At 39.4% G+C, this 11,672-nt stretch overlaps 1 protein-coding gene across 1 annotated transcript in view; it reads left to right on the top strand.

Moving 5' to 3' along the window:
* Window positions 1-3,653, top strand: part of TRAK2 (trafficking kinesin protein 2) — a 59,523-nt gene extending 55,870 nt beyond the window's left edge. The window contains exon 16 of the mRNA XM_077747570.1: window positions 355-3,653. Within this exon, the coding sequence (XP_077603696.1) occupies window positions 355-1,027 (673 nt within the window). The 3' untranslated portion in view covers window positions 1,028-3,653. The remainder of the gene's footprint in view (window positions 1-354) is intronic.
* The last annotated feature ends 8,019 nt before the right edge of the window (window positions 3,654-11,672 follow it).

Below are 11,672 nucleotides of genomic sequence, written 5' to 3'. Positions count from 1 at the left end.
ACTGAAACAGGCTCCAGGCTCTGAGCTGGCAGTCAGCACAGAGCCTGACGCGGGGCTCGAACCCACGAACCGCGAGATCATGACCTAAGCGAAAGTCGGACGCTTAACCGACTAAGCCACCCAGGCGCCCGTTTCATTTTTATAAATTACAATTAACCAATCATTGAAGTAACATTTCAAAATTCTTACTCTTCAGATATTTCCACAGAGTTCAGTTATTGATACATTGCCTGTTCCTCTGTATTTACTATGGATAAATAATGTGATTACTTTAAATGCTGTTTTAGAAATTACTTTTATTTTTATCCCTCTCTCTTCTTTTTTTCTTTCTTTCTTTCCTTTTTCTTTTCAAAGCTCTGGATTCCCTTCATTATCCTGTGGAAGTACTGGTAGCAGTTCATCAAACACAGCGGTGAATTCTCCTGCTATGTCCTATAGACTCAGCATTGGTGAATCTATTACCAACCGACGAGATTCCACTATAACCTTCAGCAGCACCATGAGCTTGGCCAAACTTCTACAGGAACGAGGCATTTCTGCTAAAGTGTATCACAGCCCAGTTTCAGAGAATGCCTTCTTCAAGCCTATTCCTAAAGCCCTGGCTATTCCTTCCACACCACCAAATTCACCATCTCATTCACCCTGCTCTTCTCCTTTACCCTTTGAGCCTCGAGTGCATCTCTCTGAAAATTTTTTGGCCTCCCGACCAGCTGAAACATTCCTCCAGGAGATGTATGGTTTGAGACCTTCCCGGAACCCTCCTGATGTTGGCCAGTTGAAGATGAACTTAGTGGACAGGCTCAAGAGACTGGGGATAGCCAGAGTAATCAAAACCCCTAATGCACAGGAAAATGGAAGAAGCCAAGAGGCAGAAATTAAAAGACCAGACTCTGCTATTTATTTAAATTCAGGTAGCAATTTATTGAGTGGACTGAGGAGAAATCAGAGTCTTCCAGTCATGATGGGTAGCTTTGGCACCCCAGTTTGCACACCCTCACCGAAAATGGATGTTCTGAAGGAAGACTGAGGTTCAGCAATTAGCTGATCTCTTAAATTAGCACATGAAGGATAGATTTGCACTGATACATGTAGTCTGGTCAGACTGAGAGACAAGGAATGTTGCAGATGGGTTGTGAATGTGGAAAGGGGAAAGTGGAAGAATGGAAATGGAATTGAGATGAGCCCCTAATGAATGAGGTCTAATAAATTTTAAGTATAGATGAATGAGTAATGAATGTTTGGAGGCAAAAAAGAAAGAAAAGTTTTAATATACTCCTTCAGTTGAATGTTTCTATCTTGAAAATAAAAAGTGACTAGACAATAAATTCAGTAATATCAAAATATACCAGAAATACTGAACTTGGTAGCACATTTACTGTTAGTAAGCAAAAGCAGGAAGATCCCAGGCTAGGAGATGGGAAGAGGAAGGGAGCAGCTGTGACCATTGCCTATAAAAAGCTGTACCGTGGGGTTGCTGGAGTAAGCCCTGCCTGTTACTGCTGAGACAAAGAAGATGCTTTTATGTTTTACCCTGTTAATATCTGGTTAAATTACATATCCACCAAATGGTATATACACAGCATTAGCAAGCAAAGAATTTTATCTTTTTCAAAAAATCAGAATTGTGGCGACTCTCTTTTTGCTTTCTTTTTTCAAGCCTTTGTGCCACTGGGAGCCCAAAACACCCAAATTCCTTTTCTATTTGTGATTAATAAAAATTCATTTTTAAATTTGTATTTTTATACACCTCCCAAAAAACAACATGAATTGAGGGATAAGGATTTACTTTAAGAAGGAAAATATGGGTAAGTTGGAACCAAGGAAACTTGTTTTCAAAGTATTTTATTTAGATAAGTACCGTGGCCAAGGAATATGTACATAATTACATGGCTTTCAGATTTCCTTGGAGACTGGAAGGGGTTAAACCAGAAGTGCAATCAATAGGAATTAGGGAATGTTGTATATTTATGTCTGTCCGTTTTTTCGTAAGGAAAGTTAGTTGCAACTAAACTTTTTCCAAAGTGCTATATGTATTTTTCATTAAAGATGACATGTATTTGCACAAAATTTCTCAGGCATATTAAATTATTATAAGCTAAAGTAAAACCCAGGTGCTTGCTTTGAGAGTGTGGTTTTTTTTAATGTAAAATTAAAGCACATCTGCCTTTTTCTTGATATCTGTAGAATTAGAGAATGAACTTTTTAATGGGGAAGTCAAAGTTTTTGCTTTATTTCTGGGAATCTTTCTTTTAAGACACATTCTATGAAATGGCAAAGTGAAACTCGGGAATCAGGTTTCAGCATTTAGCAGTGTGACACAAGGCTGTGAACTGAGAAGAAACAGATCTGTTTTGCAAACTGTTGCTAATTATCAGATGATATGGCTTTCTCTAGGCAATACAGTTCAGAAAAAAAAAAAAAATACCATTATATGAAAGGCATGATAGAGAAGAGATGAGGGAAGAGGCTAATTATTTTGTTTTTGAAAATGGGAGGCAAATATTAATTACTTGATCTCTTTAGTGCTTAATTTGCAGATGTTTTGCTCTTACTTCTGACTTAACCGAAAGGCAGTTTTCTGAAGCGTTCTTGGTGCGGGTCTTGTTCCTTTGATTCCCACTGATACACCTTTCTCATGCCTGCAGAGGGTCCTTACTTTCTCCTCTTGAGGTGCCTCTCCTACATAAAGAGCTATGTGTTCAGAAGGGTAAAAAAAACCCACATGTAAGCATGGTAAGAATGTGTGAGTTTACCATGCTTTTTAGAAGTTTAATAAAACTTTTCCAAATTTTTTAAAAACAGAAAGTGAAAATGCCCTCTCCCCGTTCTCTCCCCTTTTGTCAGTCATGCTGAGGTCAGCAGACCTTACGTTAACATGCTCAGAAAGGACTCCGGCAGGTCTCTACCATAAGTGAACATAAGTGTCCCTGAATATGGTAGGCATTAACCAGAAGAATTCCTTGTTTAAAGATGTTTAAATTTCCAAAATATTCAAATTCACTTTTTAAAAAATAGTATTTGAGTATCACTTCATAAAGTAACTCTGGGGTGTTTATTTTAGCCAATTCTTAAAGCTTTTTATTTATTCTCTAAGAAAATAATCTTCCTTTTGCCAGTTTCAAATAAACATCAGGAAGTGGGAAAATGTAGGACAGAGAGTAGTACAAAGTTATTAAATGATCAGACTTATGTATATTTTATAAATAGCTGTAAACTAAGCTAGATTTTGGAGTGTTATATATAATTAGTATACTTTTTTAATAACTGATGTTAAAATGATCATTTTGGAGGCAGGGTGAGGGCATATTCATAGCCAAATAAGCACATCTAATTAAAGAGAACCACACTTAAGTTTTTGAAAACTAGATTGATGTTACTGTTTCACCAGAAACATAATGATTTGTATACTGGTGCATGCTTGTCTCTGGAAATGAATGTTTGGAAATTGGGTTTTACTGTTTTTAAAGATCCCTCCTAAAATCATTTTTGGTACAGCCTGAGAATCTCTATTCTAACAAACCTGTGTGCAAATTTATAGTAAGAAGACCTGGAGCCTTGTAGTTTCTCCCTACTTTATCTGTTACACTTTAGTACTGTTCACATTTTAGTTTTTCTGTATCAACTGTGTATGTACTTTTATGCCAGTATATGAAAATTCANGCCCCTTTAGGAAGGTTCTGAGTGATTATACTTCAGGTATTTCTGAGTATCCTACTGTCTATAGGAGGGATACCTTCGTGGGCTCAGAATGAAGTTTTCCTGAATTACCATGATCTCAAATCTTATGTAAACAGCCTTAGGCATTGGTCTTAGAGAGAACTTCATGACCATCATTAAAGTAGGTGTTTTTGTTTTTGTTTTTTTAAGTTTTATACTCCATGTTCTTGATTTGACATGAATGAACAGACTTTGATAAAGGGAGGAAATAAGAGGCAGCTCACAACAAGAGCCTGTTCTCTGTTAAAGATGTATTTTGTACGGTATTCAAAGTCTGCTATTTTTTTTGACTGTTTTGATACATAATTAGTACTTGTTGGTTACTAACTTTGACTTTTGACATCTGGAACTAGAGCTCTCAAGTGTTAATGGTCCACTCCTTTGATGTCAGATGCCCCCAGGCCTGCCTCCCAAGTGCAACACCACAGTGTCAACAGCTGAGTGGTTGCATTGCAGAGCACAGCTGCCCAGGAGTGGTGTCAAAAGTGCCCACTGGGGCAGCCAGGGAAATACTATTGTTTGATATCTAGGGCTTGACTTTGTCAAACAACTCTCAGTGCACCTACCTTTGCTTTGTCAAATGTAAATCAGATAATAAACATAAATATCTTCTTAAACTTGTTTGTCTTTCTGTGTTTTTGTCCCAGTGCTCTTTACAGATTATCCTGCATTGAGGCTTTCCTTTTTTTTTTTTTAATAGTTTTTATTTATTTTTGTAACACGGAGAGGCAGAGCATGAGCTGGGGAGGGGCAGAGAGAGAGGGAGACAAAGAATCTGAAACAGGCTCCAGGCTCTGAGCTGCCTGCACAGAACCCGATGCGGGGCTCGAACCCATGAACCATGAGATCATGACTTGAGCCGAAGTCGGATGCTTAACCAGCTGAGCCACCCAGGCGCCCCGGCTTTCCTTTCTATTATGTCGGTTTTGGTACAGAAAACCTCTATTTCCCAAACCAATACAAGCCAAGCCAATTATAAATCGTATGTAGTAAACAGATCTTACTGTATTTTCTGAGATTTTTTTTAAAAACAATACATGGAGTGTCTATGTATACCATATTGTTTCCTTACCAAAGTAACAGCAATAAAACATCATTGCAGGTCTTTAATTTGAAAAGACCAAAGCAATTCTTTTCCTATAGTCCACAACTTAACTGTTGATACTCTTAGCTATTTAGAAACTGTTTCCAGCAGACAGTCTCTCCTTTGCTGTCCTGCTTGCACCCCCTTGTGGAGTATTCAGTCAACTGCTTTATCTTTTGTTCTGCCTTGGGTGAATGCTTTCACTGCCCATGCCACTTGCCCCACCTGATTGTAGCACACCACATTTGGTGACCCTCTGCTGGCCCAGGACTCTTACCAGATTCCCTAGGAATTCTCAGGACTTTACCTCAGTGGACCAATTCTAGTACTCCTTGAGAAACTGACAACCTCTGGCAGAGGTTAGTTACTCTTCAGTCAGGATCCAAAGTCCCACAGGGAACCCACTGGGCTGTCCTTGCCCAAAAGGGTGATAGATTTTCTCTCTTGCCTTTCATAGGGACCCTTCCCTCCCTCTCCTTTCTCTTTTTAACCCTTTGGTGGTCTAACCCTAGTACCCCTCAGACAACTGAAGATTTCTGGCCAGGACAACTCCCTGGAATGGTCTAAAGGTGTGAGGGTGAACAAGTCAGACTGCTGGTGCCTGTGAGGGCAAAGGACCCCTTTTCTCTCCCCTCCCACTCTGTTTCTTCTCAAGTCTCTATTCCCAACATGCTTATTTTGGAAAATCCCCTCCCCCTTCTTTGTTCCCACAGATCCAGCTGCCATCTTGATTGATCTATAGGCAAAACATATGGGTATGCATCTGAGTGGTAAGTCCTTCCCCTCTTCTTTTTCTGACCCTAACTGGCCACCAGGTGTCCAGCTTTCTCTGTTGCAGGGACACCCTAGCAGGATTGCTATTGCACTTGCTGCAACCCTCTCCTTGGCAGAACACCGCAGTAGAGTCAGTTGCCCCATATAAAGCCCAGTCCTTTTTCAGGTTGTTGGTTTACGCTGACTGAAATGGTGACCACAAAACTAGAGCTCCATTCCCTGTGGTGGAATACCCCTTTGGGAATTGGCAGTCAGTCTTTTTGACTATGGGACAAACCCCTCTCTATTCCATTGGACTCACCGTTGGGCTATGTTCTTAAGAACTGAAATAAATTTGACACCCAAATCCTGAAAAAAAGTCTCATATTTTTTATGTAATGTTTCCTGATCTTGATACAAACTCCCCAGTCAAGAGGTATGACCTGTTCATGAACCTTTTCATATAACACTATTTTCCTGCTTGATTTCTTTTGCTGGAACTCCTCCAAATGGTCAAAAGTCCCATATATGCAAGACTTCATGGCATTGTCCCCAAATCCCAATCTCTGCAGTAACTGTAGAATGTGTCTTACTCAGTTTCATGGCTGTCAGACCCTGTGGATGGCTATCAAACCTGAAACTTTGAGGTATGCTAAGTTAAATGATAAGTCAGATTGAATTCATTAGATATTAAGTCTTTTCCAAATAAGAGAAAACACTAAAGCATTAGTTATTAAACATAAGTTTGTCTGCTTTTGACTTCTTACACAGAACATAAAGATACTTGGGTCCGTTGGAAAACATGTTTTGTTTCTTACTGGAAGGTTGTTCTATGGGGGTGCCTGAGTGGCTCAGTCAGTTTGACTTTGGCTCAGGTCATGATCTCAGTGTTTGTGAGTGTGAACCCCACATCGGGCTCTGCACTGGCAGCACGGAACCTGGTTGCGATTCTGTCTCCCTCTCTTTCTGACCCCTCCCCATGCTTGGTCTCCATCTCTCTCTCAAAACAAAAATAAACTTAAAAAAAGAAAGATTGTACTATGAAAAAAAATGCATGTTCCTAACAATTATGAGATGTATTTATAAATTTGCCAGTCTGAAGGATTCTAATGTAATAGTTCACAACTAGTTACTATTTAGTTTTTGCTGGAGACTAAGATCCTAAGAGTTAGAATTCTGTTATATGTAATTAAGACTGAGGGAAATGATAAGGAAAGCAACTCTGTAGGAAAGTAGATATGTAAGAAAGGTATAAGGAATGAGAATACGTTTTTGTTTAGGGGGAAAGGAAGGTAATTTTGTTCGAAAATGAGAATACTTGTTTGGAGAGAAAAGACTTTCGACAAAAATCTGAATGCAAAAACATTGTAGAAGGTCTGTGAAGGGAAAGCTCTAGAGAAGAATTTTATGTGTGATCAAGATGAACTAAAGTTGAAATGAATGGGTTTTAAAAGTATACTGGTATGAGATTGAATGAAACTCTGCTTTTCTTTCTGTTAGAAGACAAAGTTTCCTTGGATTGTTGGTCTGCTCTTGATAAGAAAATGAAACAAAGATGTTTTATTTTCTTTAGCTGCCCAGAAAACCAAAGATTTTATGTTGTGTCTTTATCAGTTCTTTAATGATCTATAATCCTATTTAGGTATGTGCTTTAAAACTTTCTGAGGGTTATAATAAACTTCCCAGAGATTTAAGTTGTAAATGAAGTGGGTTTGTTTTGTTTTTGTTTTTTACTAATTAGGCTTGTTTATTTGGTATGTTAAGTTACTTGGGAAGCACTGTCAAATAAATGATGATAAGCTTTAGGTTGTATTGAATGGGTAAATAACTGTCTTAGAAATTACATAAAATCCTTAAAGTTTCAATATGTTCTGGCATAAGGTCATTATTTAAAGTATGGAAATGTTCTGTGTCACAGAAATAACTGGATTTCCTTGTCAGTTGCATTATAAGGAACTCTCAGATCTTTAACCATGTCCATTTCTAAGGGGTTTTTTGGTCACTTATAGTTATTGTGCTGATGCTCTTGTGAAATGAGTTTTTTTCTGTAAAGAGATTCATGGAAAGGACTTTTTGCGGGAACAAATACAGGTATTTTATATCTTTAAGATCATAAAACTGAACTGGGTAAGAATTTCCAGAACCAACAAAAAAAGCTGTATCCAAACAACTAGAATTAATAACATGGGACTGAATGAATTATGGAAGATTAAAGTTTTTCTAGTTTTTGTTTGAATCATTGCTAGTTCTCTAATGTTTGCTCTTCCAGATTGAGAAAGTTTTCTCTTAAAATATCTCTGACTTACAGAAATGTGATGAAGTAGTCCTTTGAAAACAAACCAAAACATTTAACTTTTCTCCCTACCTGAACCCTCTGAAATTCAGAGACTCTCAGTGAGTATTCTTTGTTACGCAGCAATTATAATTAGTTGCCTAAGTTCAATGAGAATCTATTCTCCTTGCAACAAGAGACCATTGGAAACATTGGTTATATTACCAAAGTTTTCACTGGAATGTCATATTTGCAAGAGACATGCATAGATTCAGATATAACCAGACTGCTGTAAGGAATTAAGGTTGACTTTATGAAGCCAATAGAATCCCATGGATATGTTGGCCTGATACCTAGCTTACAGAGTTCCCAGCAGCCTTACCAGATAGATAAGTAAGGAATGTCACATCCTAGCAGGGGCATCCTTAGGATATTTTGGGGATCTCGAGAAGAGGAATTTGCCCAAATCTACAGATATTGCAGGCATGTCTGATGGTAAGTATTTTGCTTGGGTTCTGGCTTCAAGAGTGTATTAAAAGTTCAGTCTCAAGATTCCTTATGAAAAGTTCCATCACTTGGGTGGCTCAGTCAGTTACGTGACCAAATCTTGATTTTCTCGCTCAGGTCTTGATCTCAAGTTTTGTGAGGTCGAACCCCATGTCCGGCTCTGTCCTGACAGTGCAGAGCCTGCTTGAGAGTCTCTCTCTCCCTCTCTCACTGTCCTTCCCCTGCTGACATGTGCACTCTCTTTCTCTCAAAATAAAGAAATAAACAATTTTTTAAAGAAGAAAAAAAAAGTTCTAGCAAAGCAAATTTTAAAAGACTCTATATGATCAATCAATATTCTTGCTGAGCTTATGTAAATAATTAGGCCAAGTTCATTAAAATTGGACTTGTTTTTTTAAACGAATTAGTCTTGATTTGGCTACCTCTGGAAATAGGGTGCATTTAGAGAGAAATTATATTTCAATAACACACTTCTTTCTGTTTGTTTGCCACTTTTTGCTTTCATAGTTTATTGTCAAGTTGGTTTCCATATAACACCCAGTGCTCATCCCAACAAGTGCCCTCCTCCATGCCCACCTCCCCCTTCTCCTCCCCCCACCCCATCAGCCCTCAGTTTGTTCTCAGCATTCAAGAGTCTCTCATGGTTTGCCTCCCTCCCTCTCCCTAACTATTTTTTCCCCTTCTCCTCCCCCATGGTCCTCTGTTAAGTTTCTCCTGTTCCACTTATAAGTGAAAACATATGGTATCTGTCCTTCTCTGCCTGATTTATTTTGCTCAGCAGAACACCCTCGAGCTCCATCCACGTTGCTACAAATGGCCAGATTTCATTCTTTCTCATCGCCATGTAGTATTCCATTGTATAGATAAACCACATCTACTTGATCCGGTTGTCCGTTGATGGACATTTAGGCCCTTCCCATGATTTGGCTGTTGTTGAAAGTTCTGCTATGAACATTGGGGTACATGTGTCCCTATGCATCAGCATTTCTGTATCCCTTGGGTAAATTCCTAGCAGTGCTATTGCTGGGTCATAGGGGAGTTCTATTGTTAATTTTTTGAGGAACCTCCACACTGTCAATAGCACACTTCTGCAGAGGTTAAATTTTAGTTCTGATTGTCTTTAAATGTTTATTGTTTAGCTAAGCTAGACAACTAGAGATAAACTTCAGAGAAAGTGTCACAGTAGCTCACGTATAGACAGTCTTCATGCTTGTTATTTTGTGGGGATAATAACAGAATAATGAGCCTATGGTATTGCAACAACTAGAAAATGGATGGACTCATTTTATAACTCAGCTATCACCTTGACCAATACTGTATGGCTGCGATGACAAAATTGCTCCTTAAGAGTCAGAATGGATCCCACTCCAGGGGGTTAAATATGGACTTATGGAAATAATAGCTGGCCTCACTTTCCTTATGAATGGGTTCAATGATGCGCTTGGGGATGCCCATACCCTCATATAGGTCTTCTCCCACTTGCCAGTGATTCCTCACAATTGGGATATTGTTAAGATTAGACATCAAATAGGAGCACCTGGGTGGTTCAGTCAGTTACGCGTCCAACTTCAGCTCAGGTCATTGATCTCACGGTTCGTGGGTTTATGCCCCGTGTCGGGCTCTGTGCTGACAGCTAGCTCAGAGCCTGGAGCCTGCTTCAGATTCTGTATCTCCCTCTCTCTCTGACCTTCCCCTGCTCGCTCACTTGCTCGCTCTCTCTCAGAAATAAATAAAAAAAAAACATTAAAAAAATGTTTTTTAAAAGATTAGACATCAAATAAAGAGGGCTCCTTGGTGGTTTTCTCCCTTAGCCATATTTGTCCCAGAAGCTGCCTCTATTGATATAAAATTGCAAAGAGAGGCTTTAGCCAAGCATACAGTGGCACCTTTAACTAAGACCAACATGTAGTCACTGATAAATTCAAAAGATAGCTCTCCAAACAAAGTGGCTCTTGATATCCTGACTGCATCTCAAGGAAGAACCTATGCTTTATTAAAACAGAATGTCACGGGGTCACCTGGGTGGCTCAGGCAGTTAAGTATCTGACTGCAGCTCAGGTCATGATCTCACGGTTCGTGAGTTCGAGCCCCATGTTGATCTCTATTCTGACAGCACAGCCTGGACCCTGCTTAAGATTCTGTGTCTCCCTTGGGGCGCCTGGGTGGCTTAGTCGGTTAAGCGTCCGACTTTCGCTTAGGTCATGATCTCGCAGTTCGTGGGTTCGAGCCCCGTGTCGGGCTCTGTGCTGACTGCCAGCTCAGAGCCTGGAGCCTATTTCAGAGTCTGTATCTCCCTCTCTCTCTGACCCTCCCCTGCTCACGCTGTCTCTCTCTCTCCTAGAAATAAATAAAAATTAAAAAAAAAAAAGATTCTGTGTCTCCCTTGAGAGAGATCATGACCTGAGCTGCAGTCAGATACTTAACTGCCTGAGCCACCCAGGCGCCCCCGTGATATTCTGTTTTAATAAACCATAGTTTCTTCCTTGAGATGCAGTCAAAGTGTCCATCAACGGACGAATGGATCAAGAAGATGTGGTTCATCTATATGATNATGGAAACCAACTTGACAATAAACTATTTGTAAAAAAAAAAAACAAAGATTCTGTCTACCTCTCTCTCTGCCCTTCCCCCACTCACCCACTCACCCTCTGTCTTCTCTCCCTCTCACGCTCTCGCTCTCTCTCAAAAATAAATATTTTAAAAATTAAAAAAAAAACATGTTATGTTACTCCAGATTACCATATTAATGTGAAAAGTTTACTAGAAGACATGAATACTCAAATTGGCACTTTAAAGGATCGATTTCTCTTTTTTAATTGGTTAAACTCTTGAACTGGAGGATTTTGGTCAGCTATCAAAGGCCATTTATTCAGGCCTCTCTTTCTCATAGCAATAATAATAATCTTATTGCATTGTCTTTTCTGATGTCTCTCCACCTGGTACCAAGATTCCTTCACTACCATAACTTCAAGCCAACAAAATGATCCTTTCTACTCAGAGAAATTCATGCATGTTGTCTACCTTGGATTCAGCTGCCTCTGCCTTTCATAATTCCTACACATAAATTCCCAACTGACCAATATTGACCTATAGGTAGAGACATCTCTGTGCCCCTCATTTAGCAGGAAGAAGCCACTAAAGATAAGACCTCTAAATGCCAAAAATTTGTCATTGTCAGTCTGTCAGGGAGGAATATAGAGGCCCCTTTTAGGAATAGCTTGAGCAAGGCAAAAGGGCCCATAGCCATCACCAAGCTGAATGCAAAGAGTCTCATTAAGCAGCCCACCTCGAAATAGCCATAAGCCATAACTGATCAATTACAGATACAGTCCCTAAGAT

Source organism: Crocuta crocuta, unplaced genomic scaffold, assembly GCF_008692635.1.
Source record: "Crocuta crocuta isolate KB4526 unplaced genomic scaffold, BGI_CrCroc_1.0 scaffold159, whole genome shotgun sequence".
Lineage (NCBI taxonomy): Eukaryota > Metazoa > Chordata > Mammalia > Carnivora > Hyaenidae > Crocuta > Crocuta crocuta.
This window is presented reverse-complemented; position numbering and strand designations above follow the sequence as displayed.